The sequence below is a fragment of the Malus domestica genome, chromosome 07, assembly GCF_042453785.1.
Source record: "Malus domestica chromosome 07, GDT2T_hap1".
Lineage (NCBI taxonomy): Eukaryota > Viridiplantae > Streptophyta > Magnoliopsida > Rosales > Rosaceae > Malus > Malus domestica.
In genome coordinates this window covers 2,194,772-2,216,299 of record NC_091667.1, presented here as the reverse complement: position 1 = coordinate 2,216,299, position 21,528 = coordinate 2,194,772, and the positions used below count along the sequence as shown (strand labels likewise).

Below are 21,528 nucleotides of genomic sequence, written 5' to 3'. Positions count from 1 at the left end.
ATTGACAATGGGCTTTATACGCTACACACGGTAATAGTGTGCACCCTCAACGCCCTTTTTTTGTGAAAACCTGGCTTTCTAAGATGAGGTCTGCTCATAGTTCAAAGGTTTAACAATTCCAGGGAAGCAAAATGAAATATTCAGACGACCAGAGACTGAAACGATGAAAACACAGTCGGGAAAAGTTGACAGAGAAAGGAAGCTAGGAAAAGAAAACTTAGCATCTTCATCATGTTGTCGAACATCATATAGATTGGTGGCAGAACAACAATCAAGTCCCAATATACGGTCTGAGAAAGGACTTCTCATTTCTAATTAAACTCCATCCACAAAAATGTTATAAGCATGCATCAAGAAACAAAGAGAAGTCATGATTTGAGTTATTCAGAAATACCAAAACAACAAATATTATGAACATAAACTCACATGTCTTCTACACAATGTATTACACCCTAAAATATGATAGGACACGTTTACTTACATTTTCGGGAAATTATTCTGGTATAGGATAAAACCCTTGTTACGGGTCCCTTGTTAATGATATCTTGTTGAAATTGGGAATCAAACACATATTTACAACATGACACACACAAGATTTTCATTCCTAATCTTTTAGATAATGAAGGATAGTATGTTAGGAATGAGAATGACATCTGTTGAAAATGAGTCTCACATTGATAAGAGGAGGGACCTTGCATAGACTTATAAGAGGTTAGGCTACTCCCCATATTGCCAATCGGTTTTATGGTGAAACCTCAACTTTCTTTATGGTATCAGAGCAGGTTGTCCCACGTGTGAAGTCAAACTGCCACATGTGCTCCCGTCACCCCGTTGTTTTGTCCACATATTAGGCTCGAAAATTCACCACATGTAAGGGGGCGTGTTGAAAACGAGTTCTACATTGATAGGAGGAAGGGCCTTGCATAGACTTGAATGAGATTGGGCTACTCTATATATTGTCAATTGGTTTTATGGTGGAACCTCAATTTTCTTTATATACGGGCCATCCTTATATTCCATACCTAATAAGCAAACATGCTCTTATCGTCATATTTAGTTTACGGATATTTACTCTGGTATACAAGGAACTTACATGCTATAGTTGCTTCAGTAAATTACTCAGCTTGTGTTGATGCCTCATTTGTATTTGCTCGGCAATCAATTACTGCAGGCTGACAATTTCTTCCTGATGACACCATCGTTTTTTGCCTTGCACCGATACCCGCCTGGACGGATGACCCAACAGGTGGACAGGAGCATGGTAAATCGGTTTGACAATGAAGTCCCATTGCCCCAACACTAGACTGCAGATTACACTGGCTTTCCTTGAAATAAGTATTACTGTTCAATTGTTTTTGGAAGGGGAAAGCACCCAACTCATTATCAATCATTCGTCTAAGTTCCAGCACAAGGCCTTTCAGCTTTAAAAACTCAGCTTCAAGAGTTGCCTGTGCCTGTATTTTCCCAACAAGTTGCTGGTTCAACACCTGCAATTTCCTGATTTCCTCTTCTAAATAAGCTGCGTGCGCCTTCTTTTTGTCCCTGTACTTTCGAACGGCTTCTCTATTGCCCAGAGGCCTTCTTCTTCGTGGTTTCAGGATGGAACGCTCTTTATTCTTGCTATCATCATCGTCATCTTCGGACGAAAGAACTTGAGTGTGTGTGTGGTAGCAAGTATGTGTATGTGCAGCATCAGGGCCAGGAGGGTTGCAAGTGTGAGTGTGAGTGCATGTCTGCGTGTTCAGAATTTCATCAAAAAATGTATCTACAGAAGTTGAACCAGGAAAATTGCTAGAGCAATTGGGATTTGGAAGCAAAGCATGGTCTGAAGCAACCACCTCCCCATCATCCATGTTTTCTTTGATTACTTGAAATAAGAACTACTTGAAGCTAAACAACACAAGAAATATGTATCTGCAAAATAAACAATTGGGCCAATTCCCATTTTATTGGTATACAAATTATAATAACTTGAAGCATAATTAAACCAAACTTAGTTCTTACTTAAAAGTATGAGGTTTTGACTGCAGGTACGGATCCGGAATTCAAAATTGAAGTGAGATGAACTTTCAAGACAAATTTCATTAGCGAAAGGAATTTATCAAAATTTCGGCAGAGTCTCCTTTAGCTGCATCCAAATCAAATACAATTCAAGAATATATACAAGCAGCTGATCCCTCTGAAAAATATTCAGTTAACTTATTTGAACATATAAGCATAAAATCAACCATGAGCTGAAACCAGAAGTAGAAAGTAATTGATAAATTCGATTCCACAGGTGGTGAGGAGAACAACTTTAAGTGGGGCAATAACATATGATGGAACAGAACAGAATATAAAAAGCAGACTTTTGTTGCAGAATATATGAAAAGCAAGAAGACGAGGCAGAAAACTGTGGAATTCTTTGTGAAAGCAGTATGATTTAGTTACCTGATTTTTGCCTAGGATTCTGTGAACATGATCGATTAGAAGTCAAACACTCCAGCACTTTTGTTGGAGGATAAAATGTCAAACATCTACAGTACTAACTGGTGCAGTTTTATTCCCGGTCTTCAGATACTACACATGGCATATTTTATATTTTTATATGTGCCAGTGTCACAGTGTATTCGTTTTTTTCAGCTCGGGAGCTAATTTCCACACTCATTTTAACTTCTCACACACTTATCTTTATTTAGGTTTAAACAACATTTCCCTTTCAGTTTCTTCCTTTAAATTGGGTTTATTCTCGTACTTTGTGGCCATAAAATGGCCTGTTTTAAACTTCTTTGGTAACAGTTTTTAATTTACAAATAAAATGAAAACTGAAAGTTGTTTGGCAACTGATATAGATTTCCTTTATTTGTGGAACTTGTAAATAAAATTCTTTTTGCTGTCGACTTGTGAATTAGTGGTCATAAAATGAAAGGGAATGTGACAAAACGGTCGTCGTATTTTTTGGAGGAGAAGAATTTTGGGCTGGTAGGATGGTCCGAAGGTTCCAAGGCTCGGACGAGATCTGCAGCCGAGAGTAAGAGTAGAGTCGTCGAGTCCAAGTCGGGAGATTCAAACTGAATTGCCTCGGATGGTCCAAAGACTCGGCAGATTGGAGATGGACAGATAAGTGAGCTTGGTGGGGCAGCCGCAGACGCTCTTCTGGAAATGAGTAATAATACTGTTGTTCTCCTATATTGTTGTTGGAGTCGTCGAATTCATGATGGTATCATACCACATCATGAGTTTTCCAAAAAGAAAATTGGTGCTAATTACCGATGTCAATTTCAATCAATGTTTTAAAAGGCGAAGGCGCAGCTGAGATGTTTTATGGATAGTCCCGCCTAGACAAAAGCCTTGAGACTTGAGATGAAGCCTTCTGCGACCTAGATAATTAGGGACCTATATGAGTTATAAAAAATAGGGCACTGCTATGGTTTATAAAGAAAAGGGATAAAGAAAAGGGAGACTGTTGTGGATTATATTACAAAAAAAAAAGAGGACTTGTGGATTATTTAAAGTATAGAGCCGAAACGACGTCGTTTTGGGCTAAATTATCCAAAAAAGAAAAAAATTTAAAGACTTGGCCAAAACGACATTGTTTTAGCCCATGTCTTAAAAAAAATGAAAATAAAAAAAAACCTTTTTCGCAATCACCTTCAAAGATGCTGCTGCTGCAATTGAAGGGGGAAAAAAAGTGCAAAGCCTAGGGGCCCAACCTTTGACTTCGAGGGGTCCCAAAAAATTTCAAGGATTTCGACCGCCTCAGAACGCCCTAAGGTGCGCCTCAACAACATGTAGGCGAGTTTTCGCCTACTCCCATTGGGCAGACCTCACCCCCGCCCCGCATCCAAAGCCCTCTAGACGCGCCTTGGGGTGCGTTTTTTATAACAGTGATTTCAATACAAATGAGAATACTGATTTGATGCCAACACCCATGCTAATCCCAATCTAGATTATCCGATGCTCCTAAATACCATAAGAAAGTCTGTGATGACAAATGAGTCTTCCCTTCTAGTAGGAAAAGTATGTTTTGAAACGTTTGTAGAAGTTTTTCTTTTTGTACTCGTCATGAGGTTTTTCATAAGTTTGTCAAATAGTGATAGACTGTAAAGAAGAATGACTTCTTACATTTAATGAGTCTAAGTAGAGTTCGTATTTAAAAAATTGGAGCCAAATAACAAACAGTACTTGACCTGAATTCAATGAATGTGAGACGGGAGGTGCTTTGAGCAAGAAGATGCTTTGTATTTACATCTTGGCTGTAACAAGGTCACAGCTACGGGCAGCGAATGTAAGCTGCTCGTCCTTCGTCAGTCGTAGTGCTGCTGCAATTTTTTACAAAGCGGGGTGATAATATGAACTTGTGTGGAAATAGTGCTAAAATATGAACGTAAATTTGTCAGGAAATGAGAAGCATACCTGAGAAAACTTCTGTGTTTCTCATTATCTTAATGCCATTAACTCATATGCACATAGGGGATGTTTTCAATCTTGGACCAATCCTCTCCTTTGTCTCGTTCACACCGATGCAGCAGAAGAGGGCAGCGATGAATTGATAGGTGACAAAGCGTTGCTGGCAGCCCCTTCACTGGCAAATATTGGAGCTTATCACACTCCCTGATAACCAATTTGTGAAGCGAGGAGAGATTTTCAAGCACCTCCGATATGGATCCAAGATCTGGGAGTCTTTGGATGATGAGGGATGTTATATTGTTGGGAAGAAGGTACTCGTTTGAGAAGGATACAAGGCCAGGAAATCCACCGACGGTGAGATCATGAAGAGAGTGGAGTTTGTGAAGCTTCCATTCATGTATGGGATTGAGCTTTTCACAATCTGTAACTGTGAGTAATCTTAAACTGGTGGGCAGACCTTGCTTTGGCAAGGAGATGAGATTAGAACAACAAGATATCTCAAGTTTTTGCAAACGTTTAAGTTTGTAAATGAACTCCGGTAGGGACTTGAGCTCCTCACATTCAGAAATTATAACTGATTTTATGTTTGCTGGCAACCCGCCTTTCGGAAAACTCTCAAGAAAGGGGCATCCAGTTACTTGCAAGATTTCCAGATTCAGGAGGTTGAGAAGGCTGGATGGCAAGGTCAAGAGTTTAGAGCAATCGCTGATCTCAAGGCGTTCAAGTGTTCTGGGTAGCTCACCCCTTGGGAATGACATGAGAGAGGGACAGTTGTCTATCTCCAAAAACTGAAGCGTCATGTTGTCTTTGCACGTCAAACCCTCCGGCAATGATTGCAGGCTTCTGCAATAGCAAACTTTTACATGTTTGAGGGTGGGAGGCAAGTTTCCTTCCTCAAGAAATGATGTCAAAGAAGAACATTTACGTATCTCCAAGTACTCAAGGCTATTGTTGTTGCTCATCACCTCCTTCTGAAGGCTCTTCAAACCAGCACAATCACTGATTACAAGACGCTTAAGCATGGACGGCAACCCTGTATCTGGAAATGATTCAAGCGTTGGACACCATTCAATTCTCAACTCTGTAAGACACTTCAGTTTGTAGAGCTCATGTGGAAACTTCACCAGGCTTGGAGAATGTTTCAAACTCAAATATTTAAGCACAGGCGGGAGCTTATCCGCTTCATCTGGCAAGGCAATGAAATTAGGACAATTGGAGATGGTCAAGCGTCCAAGGGATGCAAGACCTGCCAGTCCCAATCTCTCAATTGACAAGAATTCAAGTTCGAGAAAGCTATCAATACTCAACTCTTCAAGTTTTGTGAAATGTTGCACCAAGCCCTCAGGCAGAGACTTGACCTGTGAAACATTATTCAAGTGCAGAGAGGTTAGTGAGCTTAGTTCCATCATGCATCCAAGTAGTTCAACACTAGCATCTAACACAGACAATGTAATAAGGCCCATTAGCCTTGGAAGTGCAGCCAAATTTTTACAACCATCTATCTCTAGATATTCCAATGAAGGAATCGTAACAGGAAGTTCATCAAGCTCACTACAACCTACAAGAACAAGCTGTCGAAGGCTTGGGAATTCTGCAGGTTCCAAGTTTCCAAGTCCAGAAAGACGAGAAAAAGTAGTTAAAGCTGCACAGTTCTTGATGCGCAACTTTTTCAGGGAGGAAAATCCATGCGAGAACTTTCTTAACTTCGGACATCTGAATATGGAAAGCTCACAAAGGCCTGGAAATCCATCGAGTCTTCCATCTTCTATAGATGACCATTCCTCCCACTCTTTCATGTTCTCAAATCTCAAAGTCTCCAACGACGGAAATGGAATTCGATAATCATCACCATCCCCAAAAAATTCAAGTCCAACATGATTTATTCCATCCATTCCTTCAATTACAAGGTCTTTAAGAGAAGGTAGTTGGCCAAGGGATGGTAAAGATGTGCACTTTGTGCAACCGTAAAGATGCAGATATACCATGTTACTGAACATAGGATCAATCATCCAACTTGGAAATTCGGTACCACCATAGTACTTGATGGTGAGTTTCTTCAGGTTTTCATGAGGCTGTAGTGCATCGAGTACATCCGTCTCAATTTTTTCAGTTCGTGAACTATCACCATTGCTGCTCCAATCCAGAACTAGCTCATCAAGATAATTTTTTGCCTCCAATTTGGCCTGAATTGCATCTCGAATGCTGCCCACCTCATGCAAACCAGAAATGGAAAGGGAACCTCGAAGATGTGACAAATCCTTGAACTCAGCTATCCCTGATCCGGTGGCTTTCCCCACAACAAAATCTGACAGCATTTGAAGGTTAGTCAATCTTCCCATTCCCAGAGGCATACTTTTCAGGTTAGTTCCAATAAGGTTGAGATGCCGTAAATTCTTAAGGTTTCCCATATCTGTAGGCAGTGTGGTAAGGGATACACATCTAAATAATATCAACGTCTGCAGATTGTATAGGCTGCTTGTTGACTCAGGTAGCTCTTCTATTTCACAATGAGATAGATTAAGGTAACGAAGACTTTTCAAATTGCCAATTGAATCTGGCAACTTAGCTATGAGATAACCACTAAAGGATAACACCCGCAAGAATCTCATTTTTGGCATCATATCACGAGGAACCTTGTCAGTTATGCTGCTAAGACTGAACCCATGCAACGGATGTAATGGTAGAAATGTTCGCAAACACTCAACTTTGCTGAATGGCTCAAATTTCTGAAAAACATCTTCAGGATTGCGAATGTATGACAAGTGACGAGTTTTTGTGGGCAGCTCACTATTACTCTCTGCATTTTCCTCCAACCTGAAAAATGTTTTTCCAGAAACAGATTGCGCTAGATCATGGATGAGGTCATGCATCACAAATCGTTTCGCGTCATTGAGGTAATGTTGGATGAAGGACCTAGATAGTAATTCCGAAACATATCTTCCAGCTACATCTTCTATTCTTTTATTTCCATCTGGCTCCACAAAACCCTCGGCCATCCATAGCATGACTAACATCTCTATCTCATATTCATAGTCCTTAGGAAACATTGAGCAATAAGCAAAGCATCGCTTCAAATTCCCAGGGAGGTGATGGTAGCTTAACCTTAGCACTGGTAGAATGTTGTTGTCCGGAAGTTCCCACATCTTGCTTTTCAAGATATCATTCCAGAAATTCTCATCCATTTCAGGTTCAGCACGCAGAAGACCCCCAAGTGCCTTCACAGCCAAAGGCAACCCTTTACACTTCTCTACAATTTTCTTGCCAATCACTTTGAAGTTTCCATAGGCATCTAAACTTCTGTTATTAAACACAATTTGTTCAAATAATGACTGGCAATCATTTTCCGACAATGCCTTCAAATTGTAAGGTACAACAGTGCTCACACCCACAGTTGATGCAACACTTTCAGAGCGTGTTGTTATTATAATTCTACTCCCTGGAGCGCCAACCTTGAAAGGTATCATTAATGCATCCCAACTTTGATCATTCCGGGCATCAATTTGATCATTCCGGACATCAATCCAGACGTCATCCAAAACGACCAAAAATTTCTTCTTGTCCAACAATTTTTTCAGATTTTCTTGAAGTAATTCCAGATTGTTTGTGCTTGAAGTACTCTTGGTCGCCGACTCAACAAGTGTTTTAATTATCCTGCAGACATTAAATACATCAGACACACAGGTCCAAGCTTTCAAGTTAAAATGCCGACCCACGACCTCATCATTATACACAATTTGAGCTAGTGTTGTCTTTCCCATGCCTCCCATGCCTACAATTGGAACTATGGAAATCCCATCATCATTTTCCTTACCCAAATCCAGCAACTTGACTATTTCCTCCTTATCAAACTCTCTGCCATAAACATGAGATTCATTAACCATTGGAGTTGTTGGCAATCTATCAATCCCAGACGACATCCCTCCAGCATCTTCTCTCAAACGAAGAATATCTTTTTGCTTTGCAATTTCATCTAATCTTTTTATGATCTTTTCCAACTTTGGCTCTACACGTTCCTTAAATGGATTCAGAGCATTACCAACGTCTTTCATCTTAAAGTCCAGGCTTTCCTTGACTGTTTCATTTGCATTCAAAGAGTCACAGACATAGTTCAATGCCTGATTATTGTATTGCGATTCAAGCGCATCGTTAGCAAGCTCATCCACAATGTCCTCAGCATCATAGGCTGCAACCCTGACCTCTTCAATCCAAGCTTTGACATATAAGTCTTTGACTTGCTTCTCCTCAGCATGATTGAGAACTGCATGAATTATGTGCAAATTTGTCTTGAGCTTTGTTAAGAGCGAGCTGTCCAGTTTCCACTTGAGGAAAAAATCAATTACATCTTGATTGGCCAACTTGTTAAGCAGCAGGCTTACAGAAGCAGATTCAAAGGCTCTTCTCAAAGGCATGGTTGCAGTTTATGTTTCTGAGGAAATGAGAGATAGAAAGAGGGAAGGGGAGTAAGTCAAATGAGATACAGAAAGACATAAATGTATAGAGAAAGAAAGCTGTCAACTTGTTGCTTTGTAGAATTGTAGTATATGCCATATATTGCTTAACCTAACTAGCAATTTAACCTTTAATTCGGACAATTTCGTCAACCAAGCCCGAGATTTTTCATTTTTTATTTTGAAAAAAGGCATAAAATGTACTTGATTTATCTACCAGAAAGGAGAAAAAATTATTGCACTTCATTATTTCAGAAGAAAAATGTTGGTTGAAAACAAGTGGTGGTGTATTCATTACTGGGGGAAACTTTCTTGAGCTATTTGGACAACATTAGAATAACCAAGGATGTGACAAAGTAAATAACAGAGAAGAGAGCAATGCTCGTCGTCACGCCCCAAGACGATCCCAAAAATACAACGCTCAATCGCCGTAGCATTGTATTCCCAATTTCCCAAGTACCCTCGAGTAAGCATGTTCATGGTCTCTTGCTGTATAGCAAGCATGTTGCCCAATAAGTTTGCTTAAATTTATAAATTACCACTGCACTTTCTACCAACTACAGTTGGAACCCTCTATTTTTAGAAAATCATCAAACTGCCGCAAAAGTAAATTCAAATTTATAAAATGGCTCTGTGCACTGCAGAAAACAGTACAGCAGCAGCAGGGACATTTTTTCCAGATTTTTTACTTGTTCTTCATGCAAAAAACTACCCATTACATAAATTCCAAATTCACTATCAAGTAACTAACTAAAAATTAATTTCGAATTTTTAACTCAATTGGTAAAAATCTCCAACTAAAAGAACAATTCCTCATTGGAATTGTACATAACGGATTAGAAACTTACCCAAAAGTATCAATCGAGTCCCCAATTCGTCAAATTAGCTTCCCGAGCTCATAAGCAACTCAAACAACACTTCAAGCTACAAAATTATCTCAATTAGATTAAAACTCTGAATTGAGGATATTTCTAAAACGGACCAAAACAAAAACAAACAAACAAACAAAAAAAATACCTTGATATTTAGAGCTCGTTTCATGGATCTCGTGGTTGAAAACGGCATCAAATTTGGGCTTGTATTTTGAGAAATATAAAGAAAATAAGATCTTGGAGGAGGAGAGGAGAACAGAGACTTCGTCTCTTTGCTGCTTATGGTCTTCACGAAGAAGAAGAATGGATCTCTTCTCTCCCTAACTAACTCACCAGGTCAACTTTTCATTTTTCAATTCTTTTGGGAAAAATTAATGAAAAACTCATCGCATCATGCAGAAACAATAGAATTTTCCGGCTTAATTTTCATGTATTGCATATTCTGAATAAATAGTACATACAATCCTTGTTACAAAAGAAAACAAAGTAAATGACACAATATCCCTCCAAAAACATGACTCTAATAATTACAAGATATTTACATTCATTTTCTTCTAAATATTGACTTATTCCAATACTCTCCCTCAAGTTGAAGCATAGATATTACTCATGCCCAACTTGACAAGTGAATTACCAAATCTTCTACTACACACGGCATGGGTTAGGATATCTGCAAGTTGTTCTTCTGAATTCACAAACGGTATTGACACAATCTTTTTCTCCAGCTTTTCTTTGATAAAATGTCTATCAACCTCAACATGCTTAGTCCTGTCATGCTGTACTGGATTCTCGGCTATTTCCCTGGCGGACTTATTATCACAATACAACTTCATTGCCTCATTCTACTTAAAACCAAGACTCCAAAGTAACTTTCGTAGCCAAAGAATCTCACACACACCATGTGCCATACCCCTATACTTGGTTTCGGCAGAAGACCGTGATACCACATTCTACTTCTTGCTTCGCCACGTAACCAAATTACCTCCAACAAAAGTAAAATACCCAGATGTAGACCGTCTATCAGTCACATCACCTGCCCAATTAGCATCAGTAAATCCCTCAATCCTCATATGTCCATGACATTCGTACAAAATTCCTTTACCAGGGGCAGACTTCAAATATGCCAAGATTCTCATTACTGCCGCCATATGATCCACACTTAGTGACTGCATAAACTGACTAACCACACTTACAGCATAGACAATATTTGGACGAGTGTAAGAAAGATAAATCAGCCTCCCCACTAGTCTTTGATATCTACCTCTGTCAACCGGTTCCTGATCTGGATAAATACCCAAATAATGTTTCTCTACGATAGGAGTGTCCACAGGCTTACATCCCAACATTCCTGTTTCCTTTAATAAATCCAGAACATATTTACGTTGAGACAAGAAAATACCTCTAGATGACCGAGCAACTTCCACGCCAAGAAAATATTTCAAATCTCCCAAATTCTTCATCTCGAACTCGGCGGCAAGGTTTTGTTCTAGCTTCATCATCTCTTCCGAATCATCACCTGTTATTATCATGTCATCCACATAAATAATTAAAGCTGTCACTTTACCACTTTCCCGTTTCACAAATAATGTATGATCCGAGTGACTTTGATAATACCCAATCCGCCTCATAACTTGGGTAAATCTACCAAACCACGCACGAGGCGATTGCTTAAGTCCGTAGAGTGACTTTCGCAACCTACATACTCCGGTTTTCCCTCTGGCATTGTACCCTGGAGGAAAATCCATATATACCTCTTCTTCCAAGTGCCCATGAAGAAAATCATTTTTCACATCAAACTGTTTTAGTGGCCAATTCAAGTTTGCAGCTAAAGAAATCAGAACTCGTACTGTATTCATCTTCGCTACTGGAGAAAAAGTCTCCTGATAATCAACACCATAAGTTTAAGTATAGCCTTTTGCTACTAACTTTGCTTTATACCTGTCTACCGATCCGTCTGCCTTGTATTTGATCGTAAAGACCCATCTACACCCAACTGGTTTCTTCCCTTTAGGTAGCTCAGTTACCTCCCATGTATTATTCTTATGTAATGCCATCATTTCCTTATCCATCGCAGCAGCCCATTTAGGATCCTTCAAGGCCTCCTCAACTCGGGTTGGTGTTTGGATTGCTTCCACATTGTTTACCCAGGCTTGACGTTCTGGTGCAAGGTTTGAGCATGACACGTAATTAGCTACTGGATACTTCACTTTTCCTTCTGGAGAAAACCTGTCAGGAGGAACACCACGATTTTGCCTTGGCGGCAACTTATATGTACTCATAACATTATCTGGATTAGTTACATGAGCATCAGTAGTACTTACCTCAGGAATATTCAGAGAAGACATATTGGGTGGCACTATTGAGCTTGAGAGAGAGGGGGTTGCGGGTTCGGTATCTAATGGTTGCTGGAGCGGTGAAACTGGTTCGGCAACTCCCTGTTGACACTCTGCATCACACTCAGCAGCACATTGCCGAGAAGACTCAACTGGTTCAGTGCTACTTGGCTGAATGATACTCACATTCTCGGCAGTGTCTTGCCGAGATTCACTGTCTCCATTCTCGGCAGTGTCTTGCCGAGAGCTTTCACAACTTGTTTTGTCAATAAATACTCCCCATGAGCTACATATTTCCAACCACCCAAGATCACCACTCATATTCTCCCCCGGGTGATCGGAAGGTGATGGAGTCGAAGCATAAAAGAACTCGGATTCGGAAAAGGTAACATCCATAGTTACATACATATGACGAGTTTCAGGGTGGTATCACTTATACCCTTTCTGTTGAGGAGCAAATCCCAGAAAAACACACCGGTGAGCACATGGATCGAGCTTACTACGATGAATCTTGTGAATGTGAACATAGGCTACACACCCAAATACATGAGAAGAAAGAGTATTAGTTGACACTACTGGAACAAACTCTGTCAATACTTGGAGAGGTGTACGAAAATCCACAACCCGGGATGGCATACGGTTAATCACATACACGGCATAGGTGACAGCTTCAAGCCAGAACCGTTTAGGTACAGATGCACCAATGAGCAAGGCACGAGCAGTTTCTAGGATATGACGGTTCTTTCTTTCAGCAACCCCATTTTGTTGTGGGGTATAAGGACAAGTAGTCTCATGTAGAATTCCTTGATCCCGAAGAAAGCCGGACAACTCGGAACCAATATACTCACCTCCATTATCAGAGCGGAGAACCTTAATAACAGAGGAATATTGTGTTGCAACCATTTGAGCGAATGATCGAAACACCATACCCACATCACTTTTATTCTTCATCACATAAATCCAAGTCATACGAGTGCAGTCATCAACGAAGGTAACAAACCATTTAATTCCAGACAAAGTACTAACAGGAGAGGGACCCCAAACATCAGAGTGCACAAGTTCAAAAGGAAATAATCTTTTATTCATACTAGGAGGAAACGAAACGCGATGACTCTTCGCGAGAATACATACCTCACAATGTAAGTCTGATTCTTTTATTTCATGAAATAAATTAGGCAACATACGCTTCAAATAACCAAACGAAGCATGTCCTAACCGACGATGCAATAACCAAACTTCCTGTAAATTATTGGTACGGGATGCTCGAACTGCATTAGCTCTGCCAGGAACGACGTCATCCACATAATATAACCCCTCTCTCTTAGTGCCACGCCCAATTATCTCATTGGTCTGAATATCCTGAAGCAAACAAAACATTGGATACATAAGTACAACACAATCTAATTGCTCAGTAATTTGAGGAATAGATAGCAAATTATGAGACAACGAGGGAACAAGTAGGCAGTGATGAGGGGGAAGGGCTGGCGTGAGGTTCACAGTGCCGGCCCCCAAAACTAGTGTTGTTGTTCCATTAGCAGTTGCAATACACTTCCGTGAACTGGTTGTCATACTAGTAAATAAATTCTTATCAAAAGTCATATGATCGGTTACACCGGAATCCAAAATCCAACCTATATTCACCATTGTAATAACTCACGAGACACCGATACATGGTAATTATAGTACCAAACAAATTACGGAACCACACGTTGCAAGAGACACAGAGAGCAGCACTTGAAAAACAAAATTACACTTTCAATCCCTTATTTTCCCTTCGTTAGGACCAACACACGTCATAAACAAGAAAGACAATCCCTTTTTTTTATTTTCATGCAGCAACTTAGAAAGCAACAATAAAAGCACACTTGCAATTGTGCACGACACACGACACAACAGTTGTCTCTTCCTATAGGTATGCAGCGGAAAAAAAAGAAACAAAAAAATTGCAGTGCACAACAGTTGTTCTCCTTCGTTCCTCACGACACCAGTAGCACGAAAGCACGGCACAGTTTGTACTTTGAAGCAGCAGCAGGATCACAGCCTGCAATACAAGAATACACGGCCTGAATTGATTTCTGCAACAACTGCGCAGGAACCAATTCGACCAACACAACAACGGATGGAAAAAGTTTTACAGTTTCTAGGGTTACGGCAGCTTGGCTCTGATGCCAAATAGAATTTTACGACTTAATTTTCATGTATTGCATATTCTGAATAAATAGTACATACAATCCTTGTTACAAAAGGAAACAAAGTAAATGACACAATATCCTTCCTAAAACATGACTCTAATAATTACAAGATATTTACATTTTTTTTCTTCTAAATATTGACTTATTCCAATAGAAACAGTCTGAATACTTCAAGAAGAAATAGTGACAACCATGAAAAAAAATAAAGTTTTAACGAAATATTGCTGGTTTACTATTTATTTATAATATATTTTTGTCATTATGGTTAAAATTTAAAATTTCCAAATATTTTCCATAAGTTTTTCTTTGAAAAAAAAAATTCTCTGTAAATAATTGTACTCTTGTAACTATTTGAAAAGTTATTTGTAATCTTGCAATCTCGTATCTGTATAAACTAAGGCTTTCCTTCATTCACAAAAAACACACGAGAAAAACGTAAACTCCTCAACCCTCACACTGAGCAAGTATTCAAAGCTTTCTTCCATACTTTGTAAACTTTCATCTCTGTAACCTTCCATATTTTTGTAATCCATATTATATTAATTAAAGAGCAAGTGTACATATTCAAGTAAGCAATTCTCCAAGCTTAAGTAAGCTCTCTCTCTTTTCTTATAGAGTGTTTGTTTAATTAGACTTCCAGTCAAAAACAGGAAAACATTATTGTAGTTTAGTGTTGACTTGCTAACTTACGATCATACTTTGCTTGAGTAGTCTGTTACAGTTGAATGATTGTCATATAAATAACTAGACATTAATTATGAATACCTCTGAGTTCTCAATACCTCTGATTCAGCCATGTGGCCTTATACCTGCATTGTGAATGGTTTTCATGCCAAAATATGTTAAGATTCATGTACATGATTTTATGTTTATTTATTATAATGGTCATCTAACTAGACATAAAACCTTGCACATGAATATACCTAACCATTATCAAACACGATGAACTACCAAGCACATGAATCGAGTCCCCAATACAAAGTGATGTCGCGATTGAAGATAAGCCATTATCAAACACGAGGAACTACCAAGCATGTGAACCCGGACGACAAGATGAGTCAACTACTTATTCAAATTTTATTTATGGAACCGAATACATGGTTATACCATCCATGTTTGAAGAAGTTTGTGCTCCTCATGTTAAAGATTATATGTGATTATCTAGCTTTGTGATTCCTAATGTCAGAGTCAATTTAAAGACGAATTCGCAGTTGAGTTTCTTTCAAGTGGAGAAGTCTAATGTAAGATAAGAGATAGGTCAATTTCATCGAAGAAAGATGAGAAAAAAATGTTTCAAATTCTAGAATAGAAGAAATAAAGCAGAGAAATATTGAATTCAATCGATGACTATAGAAAATGCAGTAAGAAATCTTCTGGAATCAAAATTGGACGTGTAATACGTTGTTTTAAGGAGAATTGCAAGAAGAACAAGACTCATAGTTACCATGACCTCATCATGTTTAACGCAAAAAATGATGGTTTTCAGCCTCCTAAACAACGTTTAATGTTTGTAATAAAATCAAACTTCTGGTTTTCTGTTTGATTTATGTCATTTCACTTCCCCAAATACCCATGAACTTTCCAGGGCTGAGTTAAGTCTATTGGAGCCTTTTGGCTTTTATTGTAATGGGGATTCAAGAATTAGTCAAATAAACCTTTTGGTTTTCTCCTAATTCTGGTGGATTCGAGAATATTTTTCTTTTAGGGTTTACGTTTGTGTCTTCGTTAGCTTGTGTTAAAAGATAATGCACAGCAGCAAATGCAGGAAATATAGCAAAGGTAAGAGAAGCTAAACTGGCTCAATCCCTCGATAATCCAGAAGGTGAATTGTCAATGAATACATAAAAGGAATGTTTTAATGATATAGGAAATCTTGATGAAACAGGAAACAATTCCAAGAAATCAGGAGATATCATCTGTCATGTGTTGCGTCAAAGGAGGTTGTTGTGGCGAGTTGAGCTGAGCTAGTCAAAGTGAGTGAAGGAAGATATAGGTTAATTTTTGTGTAAAATGACGTTTTTGTGTTTATAATTTTCTCACATGAATATCACATGACCAAAATGAATAAAATATCAAATAAAAATGAAAAAAAAATCTAACGCATGAATGATTTTGGCTAATTATGAAAGTCTAGAGGTAATTGGCTAAAATTAATTCAGAAAGAAATTATCACACCTCACAAGTTCGATTCGAGTGAGAAATCAACAAATAGGTCTTTTTCAAACTTAGGTGCATTAAACGTGTCAAGCAATACAAAGAAGAGGAAATAATATATCCATTTGCGTAAAGAAATAGCTCGCTTAGGCGCACTCTGCTGCGACCCAGAATACGTGTTAGCACTGTACCCGAACCGGCAGCGTATGATGCCCTTCGATTTTGCAAAGCGATTGGACCCACTGAAACATGATTGATTGGCGCTTGGAATCCGATTGTAGGTATTGGAATCTATTTCAGTTGCAGAGGAACATAGCTTTTGAAGAATCTGGTTGAACCAATGATATTGATGTTACTGTCTTCTATACACTTGTCTTTTTCTCGGTTTTTTTATTGAATAAATTGTAGCAATTATCCTTCAACTTTAATCAAATTAGAGCAATGATCCCTCAATTAAAAATCTATTACCATTGGTCACTCAACTCATCAAAATGTATAGTTATGGTCCCTTTCATCAATTTCGTCAAAGTTCTGTCAAAATGAGTTATAATGGAAAGACCATTGCTACAATTGAGGTCTCTCAACTCATCAAAACGTGTAGCTATGGTAATTTTCGTCAATTTCGGAATTTTGTCAAAACGAGTTATGTTGGAAGGATTATTGCTACAATTGAGTTAAAGTTGAGAGATCATTGCTCGAATTGGGTTAAAGTTGAGGGATTATTGCCCAAATTGGGTTAAAGTTGAGAGACAATTTCTCCAGTTGGATTAAAGTTGAAGGACCAATTGTAATGAATTTTTAGTTGAGGGACCAATTGTAATGAATTTTTAGTTGAGGGACCATAGTTGCACGTTTTGATGAGTTGAGTGACTAATGGTAATGAATTTTTCCTTAAATAATCATTGCTCCAATTAAGTTAAAGTTAAGTGACTATTGCTACAATTTACTCTTTCTTATTCCTTCCTTTGTTTTTTTTTTCTGCTTTTTCTACCCAAACCTTTTTGTAAAATCCAATCTTGTTTTTCTTTGTTGGACCGCTAACCAGTTTACTAAGAAGATAAAAGCGCTTCAACGTTAATCAGTTAGCAATTTAATATAAAGTTAATTATGCTTTTGTGAGCACTTTATAATATTTCTTTTCATAATTTGACCGTCCTTTGTTTTAGATCCTCATTCAAAATCACTTTTAAAAAAATAATCTTAATTAGAAATCATTGAGCTATTCGATTATTATCGTGAACATTTCATTGTGTTTTCAACAACATTTGATTTGTCAATTATTTTGTCACAATCAGATATTAAAACACTTTTTGATTTGAAACATGGAAAAATGCTATGGAACAAGCACAAATACATGATTCGCTTCAAATTAAGTTACTAACTAGTTGAACGCTTCGTGTTTAGGAGAAGGTTATAAAACAAATGTACAAGTAATTTCATCACAAGGTACTAAACTTCTCTAGTGTTTTTAGGTCGGCAGAGGGGTGTGGGGTTTTGTTGTTTAACGGACAATTATTCAACACAATTTTTGTAAGTCACTTTCTTTTTCCTTGTCTCGAAAGGAAGAAGAAGCGTTTAAGCAACTCCCTCTCTCTCTCTCTCTCTAGATTCTGCCAGAATCTCCTAAATACTTGGAGAAGAATGACTGAGCATCCCACGAAAGCCATCGCAACTGTTATGACACTTCTCTGCTGAATTTAAAGGTAACCCAACAGAGAAAAAGAAGAAGAATTTCTATTAAGTTATTTATCTTATACTGTTTTTAGGTGTTAATTTGCAAGTTAATGATTGATAAATTGATTAGAAATTCTGTTCATATCAGATTTGGTTCATGTTTGCAGAATATATTTAGTGGATATGGAAACACTCTCATACAGTTCTGCACCGTGCTGTGATGCTGTAAATTTAAGGGGAAAATTAGTAGAGAAAAGCTCAAATTTACGTCGATTCGGGCTCCCAGATGTTAGTAAAAAAGGAGTTAGTGGTGTTCAATTTGATCCCAGAAGCGAGCTTTTGAGGTGTTACAGTTTAGATCGGTCTTTCTTGAAGCAACTAAGATACCGGGGAGGTTTTAGGTCATTGAACACCAGTGAAAACTTCAAGCATGTTGGTCCGGTTTTATCAAGTGGAAGCTCGAATGGCTATGTAATTGGCGCGGATGAGGATGCAAATGTTTCAGAAACGGCGGAATCCGTTACTAAGGTTTTGATTCCTGGTCTACCGGATGAATCCAAAGGCGAATTTGGTGCCCCAGTGAGTAGTTGTTTTTGGGAATGGAAGCCCAAGTTCAATGTGCATTACGAGAAAGCCGGATGTGAGAACTTGGGATCCCCTCCGGTGCTGTTTCTTCCTGGTTTTGGGGTTGGCTCTTTTCACTACGAGAAGCAACTGAAAGATTTGGGGCGTGATTTTAGAGTGTGGGCAATTGATTTCCTCGGGCAGGGTAGGTCATTGCCTTTTGAGGACCCTGCCCCTCGTAAGAGCGAAGAAGGTATGTCCGACGGCCAAGATTTAGCGTGGGGTTTTGGAGAAAAACCCGAACCATGGGCAAGCGAGCTTGTCTACTCTATTGACTTATGGCAGGATCAAGTTCGTTACTTCATAGAAGAGGTACACTATAGCTCATGGCACCTCTGTTTGTTAAAGTTTGGGAAGCATTTTTGATGACTTGGTCTATTTCCTTTCTTCTCTTTCCATCGTTGTTTGTGCTAATTTGAGCATCTTACATGGCTCCTTTGCTTGAGTTTGTATGACTTCTACTTTTTTGCGGCGAAATAACATCTAATTTTAGTTTTTTTTTTCTCTTCTATATGAGAAGTAGCTTTCTTCATCACTTCCCGGACTGTTGTTACTCATGAGCAATATAAATGCAACCATTCTTCTTTGCAGGTAATCGGTGAACCTGTCTATATTGCGGGGAACTCGCTAGGAGGATTTGTTGCTTTGTATTTTGCTGCATGTAACCCTCATTTGGTGAAAGGTGTTACCTTGCTGAATGCAACTCCTTTCTGGGGATTTTTACCTAATCCCGTAAGATCTCCAAGACTAGCAAAAATATTCCCGTCTGCAGGATCATTTCCTTTACCTGCCAGTGTGAGAAAGATCACAGAAATACTGTAAGTTTTTAAAGCTGGCAAAATTCTTGGGGATATGTTTTATGATTCAGGTCGTAAGTTAGTACATAAACTGCTCTAATTTGCTTCATTGGTTTCAGTTGGCAAAAAATAAGTGATCCTCAGAGTATTGCAGAGGTACTCAAACAAGTTTATGCAGATCATTCAACAAACATTGACAAAGTATTTTCCCGTATACTTGAGACGTCAGAGCATCCAGCCGCTGCTGCATCATTGGCCTCGATTATGCTTGCTCCTCAAGGAAGATTATCCTTTAAGGAGGCTTTGGCCAGGTAGACAATACAAGGGTTATGACTTATATGCATAAAGACAATTTTGTATGTGCTTTCGTTTTTCTGGTGCAAGTTAATTGAGAGGCACCAGTACATTTTTTTTTCCATAGATGTCAAATGAACAACATACCAATCTGTCTTATGTATGGAAAAGAAGATCCATGGGTGAAACCTATTTGGGGCCTTCAGGTGAAGCAACAGGTGCCTGAAGCTCCATATTACGAGATCAGTCCCGCTGGTCACTGCCCTCATGATGAAGTTCCGGAGGTAAGCAGTTAACTAATTAGCACCGAAATATCCTTTTTCGTGCATTGAATACTTGCTATTGCAGGAAAAGTTGGCATATATTATCGCTGTTATATATGTTTTAATTTGGATACATATTAAAAGTTTGTGTGTTTAGATCAGTAAAATAGGAAAGTAAATCTTGTATATTATTTGTGATTTTGTTAATAAGTTTCTTATACATCAAGAGTAACTCTTTTTAGATAAGTAGATATTTCATTCATCGAAGTTCTGAGAGATTCAGCAAAAGTCGATTGGTTGGATTTTTCTACGAAGAAAAATGTACATAAACCATATTCACTATCCGCCTTTCGTTGGAGCACTTTCGATTGGATTTTTGGATTTCCCGTTTGATGATTTCCTTTCTTGTTTTGTGTTCTTAGAAGACTAATTGTCATTGTCCTGCAGGTTGTGAATTACTTGTTACGCGGGTGGATCAAAAACCTAGAGACTGAGGGTTCAGTTGCATTACCTTTGCTTGATGCCCCTGAAGGTATGCCGAACAACCTTGCCAAGGACTTGGAATTTCTCAGAGATGGATCGGAAAAGTCAGTAAACGTGCGGTTCTTCGCATCCAGGTTCTCACTTTGGGACATGATAAGTTCTTATATCAGATTCATGAACCTGCAACGAAGATAATGTAGATATAGAAATCCGACAAATATATTCTTTTGTTAATATACATATTCCACGTATATAAAGTTGTCATATGTTTTACTTGTCTCTTCCAATCTACTCACTCCATCCAAAGACCTTTCATGCTTCCCACCTTTATAGAGCATCTGGGTAAAACTAGCTTCTTAAAACTGATTTGTAAAGAACAAAAATTCTCTCCAGTGCACGCGGGTTGTGGGTGTGGGCTGCAACCCGTATTGATAGTGTATTGACATCGTATCTTTATATGGATACTATATCATCATTAATTGTACTATCATTATACTGTCAATATAGTGGGGATAGGTTATGTGCAACTCATGCGCACAATCATGTGCGTAGGAGAGCATTTCTCTAGTAAAGAAATGGTGCTCAAGAGCTCTTAAATTGCTCTTAGAATTGGGTCGTAACATTTCACCGCGCTTTTGCACCCTTTGGAGACTAACTTGGCAGTGCCATAGCAGTGGCACAGCAGATTAGCAGTGACATAGACACAGATAGACTGTGAACCATACCTTCAAGAAATTGATCATCTCTCCCTCCATTTGCTATCTCTCTCTCTTCTTTTTTTTGTTTGTAGCCTTTTGGATATTTATAGGCAATATTTCAATATTTTTTTCCATTTTCTGTTTTTTTTTAAATTATTTTCGAACCAAATTAAACATTAACATTATTTTAAAAAAAATATATCAATTTTGTCACGCCACGTATTATTATCCCAAATTACATTAAAATTCTTGTCTTGTACTTTTTCTCAATTTTTATTTTTTTAACCAAGTTAATATGGACTGTTAG

At 38.4% G+C, this 21,528-nt stretch overlaps 3 protein-coding genes across 6 annotated transcripts; 1 reads left to right on the top strand and 2 right to left on the bottom strand.

Annotated features, from left to right (window-relative positions):
• Nucleotides 1–406: 406 nt before the first annotated feature.
• LOC103428389 (basic leucine zipper 23-like) lies at nucleotides 407–4,288 on the bottom strand. The gene is made up of 3 exons (XM_008366495.4): nucleotides 4,170–4,288; nucleotides 2,005–2,128; nucleotides 407–1,914 (listed from the first exon to the last, which is right to left on the bottom strand). Exon 3 carries the CDS (start codon nucleotides 1,851–1,853, stop codon nucleotides 1,116–1,118), a length of 738 nt encoding a protein of 245 aa, XP_008364717.2. The 5' UTR covers nucleotides 1,854–1,914; nucleotides 2,005–2,128; nucleotides 4,170–4,288; the 3' UTR covers nucleotides 407–1,115.
• LOC103428390 (putative disease resistance RPP13-like protein 1) lies at nucleotides 3,965–10,201 on the bottom strand. Of its 3 annotated transcripts, none has more exons than XM_008366496.4 (4): nucleotides 9,855–10,201; nucleotides 9,686–9,754; nucleotides 4,396–8,815; nucleotides 3,965–4,301 (listed from the first exon to the last, which is right to left on the bottom strand). In XM_008366496.4, the coding sequence occupies exon 3, from the start codon at nucleotides 8,796–8,798 to the stop codon at nucleotides 4,434–4,436; it is 4,365 nt and encodes a 1,454-aa protein (XP_008364718.3). In that variant the 5' UTR covers nucleotides 8,799–8,815; nucleotides 9,686–9,754; nucleotides 9,855–10,201; the 3' UTR covers nucleotides 3,965–4,301; nucleotides 4,396–4,433. The 3 variants fall into 3 exon arrangements, with proteins under 3 accessions (XP_008364718.3, XP_008364719.3, XP_028960933.2); XM_008366497.4 differs by having other exon boundaries at nucleotides 3,965–4,298; XM_029105100.2 differs by having other exon boundaries at nucleotides 9,686–9,761; nucleotides 9,855–10,141.
• A 7,630-nt stretch (nucleotides 10,202–17,831) lies between these two features.
• On the top strand, nucleotides 17,832–20,802 carry LOC103438468 (pheophytinase, chloroplastic). 2 transcript variants are annotated; one of them, XM_008377008.4, is made up of 6 exons: nucleotides 17,832–18,091; nucleotides 18,230–18,998; nucleotides 19,278–19,504; nucleotides 19,603–19,794; nucleotides 19,905–20,061; nucleotides 20,488–20,802. In XM_008377008.4, the coding sequence occupies exons 2-6, from the start codon at nucleotides 18,246–18,248 to the stop codon at nucleotides 20,716–20,718; spliced, it is 1,560 nt and encodes a 519-aa protein (XP_008375230.2). In that variant the 5' UTR covers nucleotides 17,832–18,091; nucleotides 18,230–18,245; the 3' UTR covers nucleotides 20,719–20,802. The 2 variants fall into 2 exon arrangements, with proteins under 2 accessions (XP_008375230.2, XP_008375231.2); XM_008377009.4 differs by having other exon boundaries at nucleotides 17,895–18,091; nucleotides 18,211–18,998.
• The last annotated feature ends 726 nt before the right edge of the window (nucleotides 20,803–21,528 follow it).

What these genes read in the sequence shown, in the direction of transcription:
- LOC103428389 (XM_008366495.4), bottom strand. Translation starts at nt 1,853, where the DNA reads ATGGATGATGGGGAGGTGGTTGCTTCAGACCATGCTTTGCTTCCAAAT.
- LOC103428390 (XM_008366496.4), bottom strand. Translation starts at nt 8,798, where the DNA reads ATGCCTTTGAGAAGAGCCTTTGAATCTGCTTCTGTAAGCCTGCTGCTT.
- LOC103438468 (XM_008377008.4), top strand. Translation starts at nt 18,246, where the DNA reads ATGGAAACACTCTCATACAGTTCTGCACCGTGCTGTGATGCTGTAAAT. An exon ending in TTCGTTACTTCATAGAAGAG is followed by an intron (nt 18,999 to 19,277) that starts GTACACTATAGC and finishes TCTTCTTTGCAG; the next exon opens with GTAATCGGTGAACCTGTCTA. An exon ending in TTTAAGGAGGCTTTGGCCAG is followed by an intron (nt 19,795 to 19,904) that starts GTAGACAATACA and finishes TTTTTTCCATAG; the next exon opens with ATGTCAAATGAACAACATAC.